The sequence below is a fragment of the Antennarius striatus genome, chromosome 3, assembly GCF_040054535.1.
Source record: "Antennarius striatus isolate MH-2024 chromosome 3, ASM4005453v1, whole genome shotgun sequence".
Classification (NCBI taxonomy): Eukaryota; Metazoa; Chordata; class Actinopteri; order Lophiiformes; family Antennariidae; genus Antennarius; species Antennarius striatus.
The window spans coordinates 27739427-27758612 of record NC_090778.1 but is presented as its reverse complement, the minus strand read 5'-3'; the positions used below and the strand labels follow the sequence as shown (position 1 = coordinate 27758612).

At 46.8% G+C, this 19186-nt stretch overlaps 3 protein-coding genes across 5 annotated transcripts; 1 reads left to right on the top strand and 2 right to left on the bottom strand.

Annotated features, from left to right (window-relative positions):
• Positions 1-163: 163 nt before the first annotated feature.
• kctd9a (potassium channel tetramerization domain containing 9a) lies at positions 164-3875 on the bottom strand. 2 transcript variants are annotated; one of them, XM_068311058.1, is made up of 12 exons: positions 3718-3875; positions 3346-3467; positions 3189-3232; positions 2952-3048; positions 2820-2878; positions 2612-2740; positions 2434-2501; positions 2257-2352; positions 2026-2175; positions 1845-1950; positions 1621-1754; positions 357-1281 (listed from the first exon to the last, which is right to left on the bottom strand). In XM_068311058.1, exons 1-12 carry the CDS (start codon positions 3763-3765, stop codon positions 1165-1167), a joined length of 1170 nt encoding a protein of 389 aa, XP_068167159.1. In that variant the 5' UTR covers positions 3766-3875; the 3' UTR covers positions 357-1164. The 2 variants fall into 2 exon arrangements, with proteins under 2 accessions (XP_068167158.1, XP_068167159.1); XM_068311057.1 differs by having other exon boundaries at positions 164-1281; positions 2257-2501.
• ankrd39 (ankyrin repeat domain 39) lies at positions 3394-7920 on the top strand. 2 transcript variants are annotated; one of them, XM_068311059.1, is made up of 5 exons: positions 3394-3751; positions 4882-5121; positions 5271-5392; positions 5562-5765; positions 5842-7920. In XM_068311059.1, exons 2-5 carry the CDS (start codon positions 5034-5036, stop codon positions 5986-5988), a joined length of 561 nt encoding a protein of 186 aa, XP_068167160.1. In that variant the 5' UTR covers positions 3394-3751; positions 4882-5033; the 3' UTR covers positions 5989-7920. The 2 variants fall into 2 exon arrangements, with proteins under 2 accessions (XP_068167160.1, XP_068167161.1); XM_068311060.1 differs by having other exon boundaries at positions 3395-3751; positions 5271-5374.
• Positions 7921-8491: 571 nt separating this feature from the next.
• LOC137592658 (fibroblast growth factor receptor 1-A-like) lies at positions 8492-11999 on the bottom strand. Its single transcript, XM_068310965.1, has 8 exons — positions 11946-11999; positions 11526-11684; positions 11018-11208; positions 10721-10865; positions 9725-9853; positions 9334-9524; positions 9046-9190; positions 8492-8934 (listed from the first exon to the last, which is right to left on the bottom strand). The coding sequence occupies exons 2-8, from the start codon at positions 11659-11661 to the stop codon at positions 8918-8920; spliced, it is 954 nt and encodes a 317-aa protein (XP_068167066.1). The 5' UTR covers positions 11662-11684; positions 11946-11999; the 3' UTR covers positions 8492-8917.
• Positions 12000-19186: the final 7187 nt, after the last annotated feature.

Below are 19186 nucleotides of genomic sequence, written 5' to 3'. Positions count from 1 at the left end.
ACCGAGGCAAGCGTCTCCACAAGCGGGTCACCGCTTGAGGGCTGACGGTTTCTTCGGCGTTCAAACGATCACTCACACGACTGACTGATACCAAACAAGAAGCAGGCTTTTCTTCTTCATAGCCGTTTATTTATAACAGTCATTCATGGAAACAAATTTCCACGGTCGAGTGCAATAATCACAGCTGGGGAGACCCCCCCTGTACCCCCCCACCTCAAACACAAACTAACGTTTGCCTCTTATTGCATTCAGAGACGTATGAAAATAAATAAGGGGAGCTCTTGGGCTGATTTCACGCGATATGATTGCCTTCATGGGTTCTCGGGGGGGGGTTGGGTACCTTCCATGCAGCTGGTGTGGTGGGGGGTGTGGGAGTTGGGGGGGGGGCAGTATTGCATCAGAGCAGCTTTGAGCTACAGCCAGAGAAACGTCACACATGCAAATGTCCAGAAAAGACGCGACACTTCCTACGCTAACATCCATCCTTTGGGAAACACCAACGATCACAAGCGTCGAACGTTTGTGGGGGGGGGGGGGGCTTCCAACGAGGTGAACATACGTGTGCAAAAGCGTGATTAAGTGACATACTAGAATATACGGGGGAGTGGGGGTGGTTCCAGGCATGCAGGTGGGCATCGCTCGCGCTCCGGGCGACAAAGGAAAGAGGTAGATCCACAGAAAACGAGGGGGAGAGCGGAGAGGAACGCAAGGGGCGGGGGGCAGGGGGTCACAGCTGTAAATGGTTTTGCATAGCCAAGCTGTGTGTGGGACTAGCCTGGTGCGCTAACGGCACGTTAGCCTCGTGGGGCCGTGCGGTCGGTATGGCTTTGGCTCGCGTTGCTTCCTTTAGTACGAATCCAGCGAGAAGAACGAAACCAATGGATGGAGGGCGAAGCGGAGCCGGTCGGCGGCTCCAGCGGGATCCCGTTCGGACAACGGAAACTCGACTTCTTGTCGCCGGAATCACACAGAGACGCCGACAGACACGGGGGGAACGTCGTTTACATTTGACATGAACATTTCCAACCCCGTACGGACGTACGGGGGCGACCCTGAATCGATTGTAGTGCAAGATATTTAAAGCTAACATGATAAGAGGTGGAATGGCGCCGCGGGCTGAACGGAGGGAGCGCACCGGGAGAAAAGCAGCGATCAAGAATCCCATTATCGGACGCTCTGGGACATGTGCAGGGGGGTCAGCATCTCTTCAAAAATGGCTCCTTTCACGTTGGAGCCCCTCAGGTTGGCCTCTTGGAGGTCGCAGCCAGACAGGTCACAGTTCTGCAGGGAGGGGGGAATCGGAAGAAAAACGTTTCAAAGCTCTAGCCTCAGATTTCAGCCTAAAAAGGAGGAAAATACCATCTTTTCTAGTCAATTCGGGCCCTCTGGGCTGCTGTAGGCGAGGATGTGAAAGGGGAGGGGTCGTACGACATCATTACCTTAAGCCCGGAGATATTAAAAACTATTTAAACATTTGTATTCAGCTGCTTTTTATCAAAATTGGTGCCAAAAACTGAAATATTCAGCGGAATTATTCAGTCCATTTGTTGTGAAACCTTTCGGCCCCAGACGGCCCCCTGGGGGCCCCTTTCAGAGTTAATCCCCCGCAGCAGAGCTCACCTCCAGGTCGGTCCCGGCTAAAGTGGCGCCCCGCAGGTTGCAGTTCTTCAGCTTAGCGTTCTTCAGCGTGGCCACGCGCAGGTTGATGCCGGTCATCTGGCTTCCTTCCATGTCGACTCCCTTCAGGTTGGCGCCTGAAAACATTTCATGAAAACGTGACTGGAAGGCGGGACGGAAGCGACCGCACGACGAAGGCCCGCCTCTGCCTCTCTGTGATTGGTTACCTTCCAGATTGGCCTTCAGGCCAGACGGATCTTCGAAGTTGCATCCTTTGAGCGACGCCCCTTCGGCGTTGGAGCAGAGCATCTTCACCCCCTGTAGGTTCGCGCCCTTCACATCACAAAGAGACGAGTCACATTCTGCTGAGTCGTTCTGCGTTCGCCCGACTTGGGTGTTCAGACTTACGTCCAGGTTGGCTCCGGACAGATCGGCCCGCTCCAGGTTGGAGCAGCACAGGGTGGCGTGGGCCAGGTTGCAGCGGCTCAGGTTGGCCATCTTGAAATTGATGTAACGCAGATCGAGGCGGGACAAGTCGGCGCCGCTGAAATTCAGACCCTATTAACAGAACCGGAGTCAGATGAGGGTACGACCTGGTGACCCCGAAGGCGGCGCTGAAAACATTCCGCCGGTCCGTACCTGACAGCGGAGCTCCGACTTGGTGGGCGTCGCCAGGAGGAATCGAACAAACTCCTTGCGTGAGATGGGCGAGTGATCCTCCGGGGGCTGGGAGTTCTGGGAGAGGAAGAGGAAGAGGAAGAGGAGGGGAGTCAGGAGGAAGTCACGCTCAGAATCACAAACAGGAAGCTGCATCACCTTGATGGCTGCTTCCAGCTGTTCAGCGAGCTGCTCGATCCCAAAGAACCGGGCCTCCTCCAGAACCCCTGCAGACACTTGAAACTTTAACAGGAATTTTATTGACCCCCCCCCCCCCCAAGTTCACACCAGTCAGCTGATACTGGGATTAACGTTTGGGATCAGGCGTGAAGCTCACCTCGCACATTGACGCCCTCGTTGATAATGAGCTGCCCGTGTCTCAGGTAGTTGAGAATGGGCTCAAAGTAGTCGGGGCTACGGTCGATGAGGTACGCCCCGTTCTCGTCCCGCTTGTTGCCCCACACGTCTGGAGGTCAAACCACAATTCAAACATTCGTCCTGCAGAAGGAACGTGAACTCACCTCCGGTCGGAACGCGTTCCTCACCTTTCTCTCTGAACATGTGAGCCAACATACTCTCGGGCTCTTTGCTGACCAAGGTGCTCCTGAAGAAGAAACGTTTGATGGATGAAGTGGAATCAGCACGGAGATCAAACATCTGACGTTCACAGCGGGTACCTGGTGGTGGTGAAGGGTCGGCCGCCGACGTTCAGCGTCAGCCAGTCGGTGTGCGCTCCGTGCTGGTCAGACGTGGCCTTGGCTTCACGTTGAGGATCTGTTGAATTAAAAAGACTCTGAGAACGTGTGACGAGATCGGACGCGAGTTGGCATCTGGGTTTGGGGGTGTGAAGTTCATCCGAAACCAATGAGAAGTGGGGGAGGCGGTTACCGGGCGCCGACGCGACGTCAACTCACCGATGAACGGGTCTCCTTCTGACACGTACAACACGTCATCATCTCTGCCAGGAACACACACACACACACACACACACACACACACACACAAGACACGTCACAGGGTGAGTTCACCGCTCGCGGTGACGTCACGTCACGTCACGCTGTGTGACCTCACCTTATAAGGGCGATGTCGTCGATGAGACCGCCCCTCCCGTTGTACAAACACACGGCTTTGAGTCCCAGCTTGTTGCTAGCGACAGATAGCAAGTCGGACAGAGTCCCGTACACTGCTACAACCTGAGGGGGGTCGGAAAGAGCCGATTATGACGATTTTAGGTCTGATGGGACACGAAACAGTCTCATCTGATGGATGATTTGTGAATAATGAAATATATTCAAGCTGAAGTCCCCCCCTGCAGTGGTTGAATGAACGCCGCTGTTATCGCTAACATCACCGCTAGCTGTAGGAGCTTAGCTGTAGCAACACACACGTATGACCAGTCATCCCGCGACGCACCCTTCCACTCAGGAGCAACTGAACACTCACTTTGCCATTTTTGGAAGTTCCGTTAATAAATAAGGTAACTCTTCTCATTCTTCAGGCGCTTTGGTTTACGATGTTTTGTTAGTATTACAGCAGTTATGTGGCGATTGTGGCAGCTAACACTAGCGGCTCAAGCTTGCTAGTCGCTAGCTGCATCAGACAATAACATGAGACAGAAGATGCCTTCAGGGGCTGTCGGGAAAATAGGGAAATTCTAAATTAATTTATATTATAGCGTTCAATTATTTTTGTGGTAGTCAGTGCATCACACACATAAGCTACACTAATGAATATATAAAAGAAAATTGGAGTGGGTATTGACCACAAATTGATCATTTTTAATAGTAATTTGAATGCAATTCAAAGCAACTGATGAAACAAAATAAGTTCAAGTTCATTTAGAGAAAAGTACACGCTATTTAGAGACAACATCGACAACATAAAATTAGTTACAACCCAAACAAAAAATAAAGATATTCAATATGTGATTTCTTAAAAGCATGTGACACATAATAATAGGCTATTTAATTGAAAAGTAATAAATAGCAAGTAAGTTAAAGGTTAAAAAAAATCAATTGAATAGTATTTACAAGACAATAATCATCGTTCATCGTTCATCTTCCGGACGGCTTTATTCGCCGTAGCGGGTCACCGGGAGATGGAGCCTATCCCAGCTGTTTTAAGGCGTGAGGCAGGGTACACTCCAGGCGCGACGCCAGTGTGCCGAGGAGCCACACAAAGACAGACAACCATGCACAATCACACTCACACACCACGGGCAATTTTTGAACGCATGTTTTCGGAGGTGGGAGGAACCCGGAGAGAACCCACGCTATTTTAATTAAAACTAAAAATTATTCTGCCCCGGTCGCAAGTTACTGCTTACAAATCTCGTAATAAATCCAACAAATCAGTGAGTCCGTGAAGGGAACTTCTCGACTGCTGCTCTGTAATTGGTTGGATTGACGACGTCAGCGCGTCACTCGTGTTGTTAACGTGTCTCTCGGTCTGGCTCAAACGCAACCGTCCTAAAGTTGTTTTTAGCGTTATTTAAAAAAGATAAAGTCAAAAACTTTCAGCTCGTAGCTGAATTATGGTATTGAAGCGTTTTAATATCCGGTTGAACCCTGACTCACTGCCTTTGAACCTTGTGTTTGGGGGGGCTAGCTGGTGTTTGTGGACCACTGACCGCTAAGGATAGAAGAAGAAGAAACCCGGAAGTGGGGAAACAGCAATGTTTACATGCTTGAAAACGAGCCTTGACGTTCCGTTCTGAATCGGCGCGGAGCTTTTTCCGTCTGTTTGTGACGTTTAACACGATGTCATCTGAGAGAAGCTGCACGTGCTGCTCCCATCATGCATCTGCCAGCGTCCACCAGACCCTGAACGAAATGGACTTCGAACGAGGTAGATTTTAACTTAAATCTCCTCCGGGGTGTCTTACTGTCCTGTAAGGCTTCACATTAGTGTGTGTGTGTGTGTGTGTGTGTGTGTGTGTGTGTGTGTGTGTGTGTGTGTGTGTGTGTGTGTGTGTGTGTGTGTGTGTGTGTGTGTAGGTATCTGGTCTGCTGCACTGGAGGGGGACCTGACCAGGGTCACAGCTCTGGTCCAGAAGGGCACAGACCCAAACCTGAGGGACTCATCAGGATACACGGCTCTGGTGGGCCAATGGGAAGATGTTTGTTTTCATGTCTTTTCATTCTTTAGCATTTTTTTTATGTAACTTATATATAATTAATTACACACAGGTAAAGTCTGCGGAACGGATTCGACTTGTATTCTACTTAAATGTCTGAACGGCGTTGTGAACTTGTTGCTTGATCGTCCTTTGGTGTGTTTTCTCTCAGCACTATGCGAGTCGCGGCGGCCATCTCGCTGTGTGCGTGTTTCTCCTTGAGAGCGGCGCCTGTGCGTCTCCCCAAACTCCTGGCGGTGCCACGCCCCTCCACCGATCAGCCTACTGCGGTCACCTGGATGTGGTCCGGCTCCTGCTGCGCCACGGGGCCAACCCGACTTTCTGCGATGATGATGATGCCTCTCCCCTTCATAAGGTAGAGCAGTAAGACGATGGAGCTGATGCCCAGAGACGATCTGGACAGTGTGGACCGATTCTGTTCTTTTGAACAGGCTGCAGAACGAGGTCACCAGGAGGTGTGTCAGCTGCTTCTGGAGAACTGCCCCGCCCTCTGCAGCCAGGTGAACAAGAGGCTACAGCTGCCATACCAGCTGGCCCCTCAGGGAGACCTGCAGGAGCTCCTGAGGCCCCCACGGTGACGGCGTGATGACATCCTGGGTGAAACACGGCTCTTCACACCTTCTGTAGCTAAAGACTTCGAGACTCCCTTAAAAACTCCCTCAGGTGTGTTTGTGTCTGAGGTGAGAGCAGTGAGATCCTGGCAGGGCTGTTTGAGTCGCTACCCGCAGGGGGGCGCTGTTGTCTTTAAAGTAAACCAGGTGAGTGACCGATCAGCTGTTTCAGCTGGAAGACGCCATCATGAGGTCATCAACAGAAACCTGCAACACGTTCCAGGTTTTTCTTGGTCATTTTGAATTTTTGTATAATTAGATCGTTGGCGAAGTCGACAACCGAGGCTTTCAGAGTGTTTAATGTGAGCTCTGCTATGATTTTAGCCTCTAAATTAAAGGCGCTAGCGCTTGTCTGAGGAAGGTGTGTGAGCTTGAAGGTGTGTCTCCTGCAAGGCGAGAGAAGCTTTTGTGATTACAGATTGTTTTCTTGGTGCTTATCAACAACAGTTAGATGATAATTCTCAGACGTCCAAAGGAGACGTGAACCCTCATAAAACTGACAGGAAACAGAATCTGAATAAATCATTTATTGATCTTATAAATACTGCGAATCTTTCCTTTTTGAATACGTTTTTACTGTCTTATGTTTACATGAAGTGTCTGAAGAGGAACTCTCAGAAGAGACAGACCTGCTGGAGCTGTGGACAAACGGGATCTCCAGCAGGTCTCCAGAGATCCTCTGCAGAAGATTGATGATGATGTAACTCTTAACAACCGTCTGGTGTGATGGGACCAGATATTTGACCTCTCAAGCTTCAGTACTAGTCCTCCAGTTCGTTCGTTACTTGTCAAGCTCTGCTTTTCCAAAGATTACATCTCCATAATCAATAAAGAAGCCCAGTAAAACCACAGGAACGTATGGTTTTACTGGAACGTGTGTCTGAAGAAAGCCTCCTGAGGAAACGAAGCTGATCCTGGTCTCTGTTATGAACCAGAGACCAGGATCAGATGTTTGAAATGTTGGACTCTCTTTTGGTCCATTTGGGGGCAGAGAGTGGCATTAATGTTGTCCAGGTGGACACAGGAGAGATAAGGACCAGGTGAGTCTTTATCTGTGGAAACCAGAGTGAAGCCAACGGTGAGTTAGACATTTTTATGTAGCTACTAAACTAGTAGTTTAAACTGCTAGTTCTACAGGTCAACATATCAAGTCCAGCTGGATGAAGATCCACAGGTCTTCCTCTGCTGTCAGGTTAAAGTTCTGTTGAAGCCCCCCCCAACACAGACTTGAAATCCTCCTGCTAGCGTTGCTCAGAGACCACCTTCTGTTCCTGAGGAAAGTCACATCCAGCCGCTTTGACTCTCCTCATTATGGTGGAAGTGGATCCACAGCCAGGAAGTTTCACTGCTTTCCAAATAAATCTGACTCCACAGATCTGGAATCCAAGTTCCTCCTCCCGTGGTGGAGTCCTGAGCTCGGCGTGAAGATCACGTCTTCTGCCGCTGGAGGTCACTTGTTGTCTTGTTGAGCTGACGAAGAGGAGTTCAGCAGCGTTAAGGGAGAGGAATTCTAAAACGTTCAGAGCCGACAAAGCTGCTCCACCGAGACGTTTCTGACTGCGTCCACGTGAAGCTCTCAAATTCAAACCAGCTCATGAAAACGTCTCCTAAAGAAGGAGGCCTTTAATATTCCTGCAGCTCCTCCACGTGACACAGAGGGTTCTCATTACCTCTTCGTGTCAGGCTTTGATTCTGCTGCGTAGAACCTGGCAGGGGAACAATCAGAGGGGCTGTCTGTGCCTGGTTCCAACACAACAACGAGCCCTGACCGATCTGACCAATCAGAGGCCGGCGAGGAAGGGCCAAGCGAGTCGCCGCTGTTCCCGACATGTGGCGCTCAGAAGGCACCATCCTGGTTACGGCTCCTCAGCTGTGAGGAAGAAGGAACTCGAGTGTAAACAGCTCCATTGGCTCCGCTCCCCCAGCTCAAACACCCCCCCAGTAACCCCCGACGCCCCGTCTCCCTGTGCTGTGTGGCGTCAGCTGCAATGAGCTCCAGATGTGGCCTGGCACCCCTCCAGTCACCACGCTGGATGTGGTTTGAAGGGAGTTTGGAAACGCCGCCCACCAGCAGACCCAATGAAAGTGGCTCAGAGGCAGCAGAGCGTTCTGGCTGCCCCCTGCAGGAGGGGGGAGGAAGTGCAGCTCTGATCCGGATGGGAGCTGGAGGATGGGAGGAAGCTAGATGCCTCTTGATGCACATGTGCTGCTTACTGAACATGCTTTGAATGAGAAGGAGACCAGAGTGGAGAGTATTTCCATCTGTTTCTGAAGATATGGACCTGAAAACATCCTGTGTGCCTCGCTGCTTCAAGAAGATCAGTCATGTCTCTGTTTTTGATGACTGGAGACTTCAGGAAGATAAATCAGTCAAATCATAAAGAACTTCAAAATGCTTCACAATGAAAGCAGTTTCTGTTAAAAGACCGACGCATCATATGATGAGATCCAAGTCTCCAGAATTCACAAAAACGATTGGAAAATGAGTTTATTTTCATTCTTGTTTTAGCTAAAATCTCAACCTTCAAGCTATAAATGTTAGCATCAGAAGAAACTGAAACACTGGAGGAGATCAACCAGATCTGACATTAGATCCCACAGAGACTGTTTTCAAGAGTTAAACAATTGAATAATTGCAAAAAAAACCAACAATCAACGTGTGATGATGATGTAATCAACAGTGTTTAATTTTCTATTACAGTTTTCCATGATACATAAAGAGGAGTCAAAAGTATGTAGATGAGATGTTCTAGTTGAGTATGAATAGTAGAGGATGGATAAAGGTGTAGGTTTAAACACAGGACTGATAACTTCTGCTCCTGCGGTCTGCTGGGGGGGGGGTCAGGGGAGTCGGGCTCAGGGTGTTCGGAGTCGATTTCCTGCATCATCATGTATCTTAAACCTCTGGTTCACCTGTTGACCAGAACAAAATATAAACCCATCCAGCTGTGAATGTGGACAGCGAGGCTGTGGTGGGAAACATGTTACAATGGAAACATAGGAAAGAGACAGAACCACTGATACCTTCAAAAACGGTCAATGATGCAGAATGATGAGAGAACCCGATGGAATTGCCTGCCAAGCAGGTATACTCCCCGGCGTCATCCAAAGACACATTTCTGAGTTGGAGGACTTCCATTCCCTTGTCCTTGGTGTTAAGGCCAGCAGTCTAGAAAAAAAACAGGAAGCAGACCCAACAAGAGGCCCAAGAGGGGAGAGAGAACCATGAATGACCGGTTCTGAGAGAAAAAGGGGGCATCAAAAAGTTCCTGAAGACACATCAGAGTCTGTTGGAGGAGGAGCTGGTCTTACCTCAAGGACTCGGACATAGGGTAAACCATCAGGACTGACTCGGCTCCCATTGACCTCGACGTGCTTCAGCCACTGGATGTGAGCTGGGGGGTTGCTGCATACCTTGCACTCAAACTCCACGTCGCTGCCGACCACAGCGGTGCGACTGGCTGGCAGGCCGGTCTGCAGAATCGGTCTGTGGAGGGATCGCTCTGAAGACAAGGAAAACATCCATGACACTAATGTTCAAGTTACATGCGTTGACTTGAGTACACGGAATTAAAACCTACAACACGTCAGGGTTGACAAGTGACAAGATGTAGAACTGTGATTTACAGAATCACTACGAGTGTTGATCCTTCACTTGAGCCTCAACGGGATTAATCTGTCGCTGGTAAACAAGGTGGCTGACCTGATGGAGTGCATGGCTTGTCGGTTGTGGTCTTTGCTGGGGCAGCCTGGTTTTGATCCTGGTCCGCCACACTTTGCTCTGTCTCTTTATCTCCATATGCTTTTTTCCAGTCCTCCTTCTGTCCAGGTGCTGTTGTCAAAAACGAATCGTCTGTTCAGAAACGTAACACAATACTATTGTTTGAGATTTTCCTTTACATCTGTTACATCTCATCATCCAATCGGAGTGAGCAAAGGGACCATGACATCAGACTTTGTTGACCACTCCACTCTCTGTGATCTGAACATCATGAGTTGTCTTAGCTTTCCCTGAAGACACAACTCACTAGCTTTATTTCAATCTGATTCAGGTAAAGCGCAGACATGAAGGTCCTCAAACAGATATGGGATCATTGCCTGGCAGAAACACGTGAATCCATTTCTCCACTCCTTTACCAAGGACAGAATGTTCTCCGCCTTCTCAGGGAGTTTTCTGGCAAATGTTAAGATAGATACAAGGGTTGGGTTTAGCAACATGAAGAAAATTGAGATGTAAGGTGCGATTGATTTCATCTGAAGAAATCTACACAGGTATTTATAACACGGTTCCTTCTAGATTTCAACTTTCTTTATACATGTAGTTGGAGTCATGGACCTCCGGGATGTGATTCACAGCATCAGAAGGTCGTCATACTGCCGAATGTTGGCCGCAAAGCCGCTCCTTTTTCACCTTAGAAATAAAGTCTTAATCTACAGGTACCACCCGCTGTGAGGGTTGACCGAATGTCCTCATGGTTTTCTGTGTACAATAGAACCCTGTGACCAGGTGAAACCTACAGCCCTTCTTCTTAGACTTTCAATTTTCAAATACCCAAAAGCAGAAATACCACAAAGTCATTCCACTGGCAAATATCTTGAGTTTTCACTGAAAGGAATTGGACTGCCCATGTCTGGAGTGATACCTGCTCAACCACACATATATGTTCTCATGGATTGCCCATCATGCAACCACTGATACCTTCAAAAACGGTCAACCGTGCAGAATGATGAGAAAAACCAATAGAATTGCCCGCCAAGCAGGTATACTCCCCGGCGTCGTCCAAAGACACATTTCTAAGTTGGAGGACTTCCATTCCCTTGTCCTTGGTGTTAAGGCTAGCAGTCTAGAAAAAAAGACAGAAAGCAGACCCAACAAGAGGCCCAAGTGGGTAGTGAAATGTTCTGAAAGTAAAAGGGGGCATCAAAAAGTTCCATCTAGAGTCCCTGAAGACACTGAAGTCATTTCAGAGTCTGTTGGAGGAGGAGCTGGTCTTACTTTGAGGACTCGGACATAGGGTAAACCATCAGGATCGATTTGGCTCCCGTTGACCTCGATGTGCTTCAGCCACTGGATGTGAGCTGGGGGGTTGCTGAACACCTTGCACTCAAACTCCACGTCGCTGCCGACTACCGCAGTGCGACTGGCTGGCAGGCCGGTCTGCAGAATCGGTCTGTGGAGGGATCGCACTGAACACAAGCAAAACATGCATCAAAGCTAATTTAAAGGTCTGCTTAACACAAAAGAGTCATTCAAAGGTAAACATGACCGATAAACGAAGAAATGTTTATAATTTCTGGGATGTAGGTGTCAGGATTCCATACATTTCTTTTAATGTTTCAGTTAGTAAAATGGTTGTCTACTAAACACAAGGAGGCTCTCTTAACGTTCTTCTACCTCAGATGCTTCTCCCGCCTGCGTTGCTTTAAAGCCAAAATTTGGCTGCATTAATTCACCACTGAGTCTCTAGGATGGAACAGAAATGAAGTCAGAGGAGCTTTAACACCTTTATCAGTATTAGCAAACTGGCTCTGGGTCTTCAAAACCTGGGCAAGGAGAACCAGAACCAGGATTACTCCTGGTCTCATCGGCGTCCTCCGTCTCTGTTGGCCGGAGCTCCAGTTGGAATTCTGGGACATCATCAGAGGTTCAGTCACAGGATAAACTAAAGATCAAGGACAAGTGATTAATAAAGTCCATGAAATGTCCCCTGGTAAATAAACTGAGCAGCTTTCCCTTCCCAGGCTTCGCCCCTCCAGAGTTTAAAGGAAGTCATTTCAGTGAGTTGTTTCTGGTTGTGAAAAGAAGAAGCTTAATGTCGGAATATCCACTTAAAGAGTCGTAATTCTGATAGAGCCTTTTTTTAAAGAGAGGGTAGTAAACAACAGAGTGAACAGAAGATCAACATTCCATAAAGAAGCCTTACTAATCACAGAAGACTCCTCAACGACACTGGGTGTTGTGACAACAACATCCCTCCCTAAATAGATGAAGATGTCCTGCCTCAAAATCAACACTGACAACATCCTGTGTTTGATTTTAACAAAAGTTCAAGAACATTAGTCATGAACTCTTTTTTTTTTCAGTCATTTGTCTAATGTTTGAATGAACGATGGGAAAAAAAGTATAGCATAGTTTGAATTCTCAACTTAAAGTCTCATCAGAAGATGATTGCATTTCTTTTCCTGTGACTAGAGTCAAGTCTTTTATTCTGAAAGTCACACAGCAGGATGTACCACCACGACTCGGGACAACTTGAAGCAGCTTAAACGGAGCTGGTAAAAACCTGTCTCTCTCTGCCAGTAACAGCAACCAGATGTGTCCACAACACGCTTTGCATTGTGGGATTGAAGATATGAAAACAAGTGTAGTCATTATTAGTAACTTTAGTCTTTCTATGGAACTACAGCACCTGAACATCACGACGAACTCCTGTAATGCTATAAGTTAAATCTAAATTAAATCTAAACAAGCAATGGAGGGAAAGTAAGAAATGAAAAACACCAGAGGTTTTATTTTCAAAGAAATCTCAAAATACAAAATAAAACCACAGCTAGCCCAACAGATATGGACGTTGCTGCCATGTCCGACGACCGCCAAAACCCCACCCAGCAGCGTAACATCAACACTCCATAGATTCAGATTCCACGTGTCATGCTAACATGATTCAGCAGATCTCAGACTCAGTGATGAGTTTGCTCTGATGCCAGACTTCCTGTGGTCCTTTGGTGTTTTCTGTTGGCGTCATTGGCAGAGTTTTCTCTTCCTTTTCTCCACATCTCTGTGAACTTCTGAGCGGGAAACAAACCCACAATGCATTTCTGTTCATGAAGACGTTCACCAACATGGAGACTGAAGACAATTCAGGTCAGGTTGAAAGAGCAGCGATGTAGACGGTTGATGACTAGTTAGAAAACAGACGTAGGAACCAATGTGGGCCGGGTCAGGTTTCTGTCTGGAAGCATTAACTGACGCTAACGCTGAACGTTTTGCTAGTTGATGTTAACTATTGGTGGAGTTAACTGAGAAACTTATTGAAATCAAACAGTCATCACACATGTGTCTGACTTTTGAAGACCAGGAAGTGACATCAGCACATCACCGACGTCAGTGGGGTGGAACACCTCAGTGGATTAAAGCTGGGTTTAGCCTCTACACCCCCCAGGAGGAAATTAATTCAGCAGAGGTAGAGATGTTAAAGTTTCATTACGGTACTGCAGGACTTTATTATTATGGGTTGTTTTAATTTCCTGTAATTGTTTCTGGTCAGTCTGAAGGAAAAGAACTTTAGTATTTAGAGTAGTCATAAAATTTAAATAACCTCAAATGGAGATTATAGATTGAAATTTAATCAATGACAAATTACGAACAATTCAGCCTGTCCAAACCGGTCGTGTTCTTAGGTTGTAAAGAACTTTAGAATAAGGTAATCTGTAAAATGTTTTCATTCGTGATACGTAGGAATTCATATTTGAAAACAAGTACAATAACCTTCAACATTGTCCCCTCTTATATTTCATTTTCAGATACCACTTGATTGAGTCTTGACAATGCTTTACGTTATAATAATCTTAAAGTGGAGACACCCCCCCCCCATCTCGCTTGTGTGTGTTGTTCCTGCTTCCACCAGCAGGGGGCGCTATGCACTTACAAACTGCTGTGTTTTGTCCACTAAAAAAACAGTACATTTCAATGGGCCGTTACTATTGTACAACTCCATGCTGAATCTTGTAACTTGTCACGTTAGGGCAGAAGAGGAAACAACACATTTTGACTTAGTGATAGTTGTAAAACATGCCCACAAAATTCACATTACTCAACATCTACTTTGATTTGAGTGAAATTAGCATTTTCTTAAAGCTTAATATAAGAAAAATCGTCAAGCTGTTTGTTGCCTACCATAACAGGAAATGGAGCAGCGCAAGAGGACGCGCTGCCCGTTTCCTGTCACTTATATAGACCCCACCTGCCACCAGAGGGCGACATTACACCTGAGGGAAAATTGCATAGAGCCTTGCATAGATTAACCATAATACAAAATAATTTTGACGTACTTCAAACACATTAACAATCCTGTTACAGACACATGAAGCCTTGTTTTGAAATCCGACACCGCCTGAATTCCCAGTCACGCCGTGTTTCCACACGGAACAGATCTGCTTGGTTTGTGTTTTGTTGGATAGCCACAAACAACACAAATCTGCAGTGTCTACCCAAAGTTAATGGAGAAGGAATGTTGTGTTATTCCAATTGAAGGAACAGTTCGCCCGCAACCCAAAGTTCAGACATTGAGACTCCCCCATGCCAATGGAAAGTCAAGAAGTTTTGCAATGTTCTCCTGAACGCTTGAAGAAGATGGTTGAGAAAAACTAGACTCCAAACCTTTTGTTTCAGTTTGAAATGAGGATTTGAAAAGTTGTTTTTCACATTCTTTGTGGTACCGTAAGAGCTAAAAGACGATCCTGGACGAGATCCAATCCGAGAAGGTTCTGCTGATGCTGGAGCATCAAATCTCTGTGGCATCTAATGTCAGATCTGGTTGATCCCCTCCAGTGTTTCAGTTTCTTCTGATGCTAAAACTTTTAGTTTGAACGTTGAGATTTTATCTAAAACAGAGTGAAATAGACTTTTTCCATTTGGTTTCGATGATTCTGGAGACTTGGATCTCATCGTACAATGTGTCGTCTGTCTTTTTAAAGGAAACTGATTTCACTGTAAAGCATTTTGAAGTTCTTATCTTCCTGAAGTCTCCAGTCATCAAAAACAGAGACATGACTGATCTTCTGGAAGCAGCGAGGCACACAGGATGTTTTCAGGTCCATATCTTCAGAAACAGATGGAAATACTCTCCACTCTGGTCTCCTTCTCATTCAAAGCATGTTCAGTAAGCAGCACATGTGCATCAAGAGGCATCTAGCTTCCTCCCAGCCTCCAGCTCCCGTCCGGATCAGAGCTGCACTTCCTCCCCCCTCCTGCAGGGGGCAGCCAGAACGCTCTGCTGCCTCTGAGCCACTTTCATTGGGTCTGCTGGTGGGCGGCGTTTCCAAACTCCCTTCAAACCACATCCAGCGTGGTGACTGGAGGGGTGCCAGGCCACATCTGGAGCTCATTGCAGCTGACGCCACACAGCACAGGGAGACGGGGCGTCGGGGGTTACTGGGGGGGTGTTTGAGCTGGGGGAGCGGAGCCAATGGAGCTGTTTACACTCGAGTTCCTTCTTCCTCACAGCTGAGGAGCCGTAACCAGGATGGTGCCTTCTGAGCGCCACATGTCGGGAACAGCGGCGACTCGCTTGGCCCTTCCTCGCCGGCCTCTGATTGGTCAGATCGGTCAGGGCTCGTTGTTGTGTTGGAACCAGGCACAGACAGCCCCTCTGATTGTTCCCCTGCCAGGTTCTACGCAGCAGAATCAAAGCCTGACACGAAGAGGTAATGAGAACCCTCTGTGTCACGTGGAGGAGCTGCAGGAATATTAAAGGCCTCCTTCTTTAGGAGACGTTTTCATGAGCTGGTTTGAATTTGAGAGCTTCACGTGGACGCAGTCAGAAACGTCTCGGTGGAGCAGCTTTGTCGGCTGTGAACGTTTTAGAATTCCTCTCCCTTAACGCTGCTGAACTCCTCTTCGTCAGCTCAACACGACAACAAGTGACCTCCAGCGGCAGAAGACGTGATCTTCACGCCGAGCTCAGGAGGACTCCACGGGAGGAGGAATTTGGATTCCAGCTCTGTGGACTCAGATTTATTTGGAAAGCAGTGAAACTTCCTGGCTGTGGATCCACTTCCACCATAATGAGGAGAGTCAAAGCGGCTGGATGTGATTTTCCTCAGGAACAGAAGGTGGTCTCTGAGCAACGCTAGCAGGAGGATTTCAAGTCTGTGTTGGGGGGGGGGGCTTCAACAGAACTTTAACCTGACAGCAGAGGAAGACCTGTGGATCTTCATCCAGCTGGACTTGATATGTTGACCTGTAGAACTAGCAGTTTAAACTAGTAGTTTAGTAGCTACATAAAATTGTCTAACTTACCGTTGCCTTCACTCTGGTTTTCACAGATAAAGACTCACCTGGTCCTTATCTCTCCTGTGTCCACCTGGACAACATTAACATGACCCTCTGCCCCCAAATGGACCAAATGAGAGTCAAACATCTGAACATGTTGAATGTTCCTAACAGAGACCAGGATCAGCTCCGCAAAAACACGTTCCTGTGGTTTTACTGGGCTTCTTTATTGATTATGGAGATGTAATCTTCTCAAAAGCAGAGCTTATAAAGCAATCAATGAACCAGAGGACTAGTACTGAAGCTTGAGAGGTCAAATATCTGGTCCCATCACACCAGACGGTTGTTAGGAGTTACATTATCATCAATCTTCTGCAGAGGATCTCTGGAGACCTGCTGGAGATCCCGTTTGTCCACAACTCCAGCAGGTCTGTCTCTTCTGAGAGTTCCTCTTCAGACACTTCATGTAAACATAAGACAGTAAACACGCATTCCAACGAGAAGATTCTCAGTATTTATATGATCAATAGATGACTGATGATTTATTGAATAGGCGAGACATAAACTCCTATCATCTTGATGAAAGATATTTGTAGCTTAAATTTCATTCTTTGCGTATATTTCAAAGTAAAGCACAAGATTAATCCTATTTAATCTTCTTCTAGCCAACATATTTTATGGTTTCTTGAGAAGAATTGTCTCCGATAATTTCAGTCCCACTTTCATATTGTTCTACACTGAAGAAAAATCCTGAAACAAGAAGTAAAATGAATTAAAGTTATCTCGTTCTTTCCCACATGTTGGCGGATGGATACGACATTAACTGAGATGGGATCTCGTTCTTTACCGCGCTTTGGCGGATGGATATGACATCAGTGAGACCGGATCTCGTTCTTTACCGCGTGTTGGCGGATGGATACGACATCAGTGAGACCGGATCTCGTTCTCGTTGGTGGAGTAAAGACGTAGCTCGTGTGTCCTCTTGACTTTTGCGTTTCTTTTCATTCTTTATCATTGTTTACGTAACTTATACATAATTAATTATACACAGGTAAAGTCTTCATGTCTATTGGCTGATAAAAATATGTTGTTTTTATAATTTAGGGGATTTTGGGTCTCTTTTACAAGGCTGGAACGGATTAAAATGATTTTCACTGAACGGATTCAGCTTATATCGTAAGATTCTACTCTGCAATGAATTTGAAGGATTTATTTGGCAAGAAATCTTAGACTAAGATTAAATCACTGGTTCAAACTGGTTTCCACAACTCCTTAACTCTTCAACTCTGTGATGCTGCCTTGCAGCTTCAGCTCCAGCCGCTAACCATTCGCAGCGGTCGGAGCAACGCCGCGCTGCACGTGGAAGCGAACACCACGGCTGTGCTGCTGAACGACGCTGCCGGGGCCACGCCGGCCCTCTGTCAGCAGGTGCCCGGCACACACTGGTCCATTCATGTGCGCATTCCTGTCTCTCCACTCGCCGCCCCAGCAGGTTCCTCCCAGCTACTCAGGACAGCGCTGACGCACACAAAGGGTCTTCAATCCGCCTCAGACAACAGCCAGCATAAAGGCCCGGAAAGACACAACAGCGTCACGTCTAAGAGAGGCTGGGGGTGGTGGGCCCCTACTCGAGGGGCCCCGCTGACGGATGGATGAGGGCTGAGCCCGGGATACGTACTGCAGGGGTTGGTGCATAAAGGAGGATATTTGTACTTCCCCGGTGACAATGGAATGCAAACACGAAAAGCAAGGACAATAAAACACCACTTTAGGGCGATGAAGAAGCTGCTAGGGAAATCATCATGCAAAGCATCCTGGGAGGGGAGGGGTTATTGTCCACTGTGGGGACAGCAGGGCTCTATTTGTCTCCATGCTGATGTGTGGCTCAGCCTGCTTCAGTTTGCTTTTGCATACGGTATTCCGGGCTTTAACAGTGTCCGGAACATTTCCTTACGCTGAAAGGGAGCGGGGAGCGAGGATCAGGAATGCCACACCTCGTCCTGCGACGGGGAAAACTGAACTTGTCAGTGGAACGTCTCAATGAAAGAAACTGCAAGCTTCTTTTTTTTCTTTTTCTGATACTCACGAACATTGATGCTTTCCATCCTTAAAATACTCGCCCTCATCTGAGATCTTGAATTCAACTCTTTCAGGGATTTTTGCACAAGAAAATATCATCAAAAAAGTGTTTTGAGTCAGAATATATGGCACAATTTCAGGTTCCTATGACACAAAGTTTACATTTATCCTTGGACCGACAGTAAATAGAGATATAATTTGACTTAAAAGCCGAAATCTACACTCTGATATCTTAAATTAACCTTCCTCCGGATTTTTTTCACAAGCAAATATCAGCAAAAAATTGTTTTGAATCTAAATTTATGGAACGATTTCAGATTTCCACGACACAAATATCACATTTCTTGGTAAACATAGATATAATTTAGCCTAAAAGCTTAAATCCACTTGCCAAATGTCTTTAATTTCACATGAAGTATTTATGATACAGAGACAAACAGAGAAATCCACCAATCCTCGCAGAGCATGCCGATGACGAGCGCGTTGAACTCTCTTCATCTTATTGGTCGATGAGATCCGGAGCAGCACTGTGAAAACTCGCCAGCTCGTAGCTGCTTTGTGTAATTATGTATAAAAATCATAAAGTTTATGTCTGCTTTTATAGCTTTCAGTAATGGTACGCCTGTCTATATGTTTGTTGAGCTGCTGCTGTATGTACACATGAAGTGAATGATTAAGCTTATTTAGACGGACCACACATCCCTCCTTCCCCAGTGAACCAGGAAATATTCACAACAAAGAAGTACTTGTGATTGGAGAGGACACAGGAAGATACGTACGCAACGTCTCACGTATGAATGTGGAATAAGTGACAACATTTTTTAGTAAAGAATAAAATGCGTCCTCTGACTCGACCTCATTGACCTCTAGCGAACGTGTTGACCAGAGCAGCTCGAGCCGGCATCACTGTCACGCTGGTGGCTGCAGGCTAGCATCCGTTGTCATGACGACCGTCTTGAAATACCACTTTAAAATAACGTTAGTCCTCAACATATGAACACAAGTGGTTTTGGGAGTTTATTCGTAAATTGAATTGTTTGTAAGTTGTTGTTTATTAAATTTCAATCTATAATCTCCACTTGAGGTCATTTA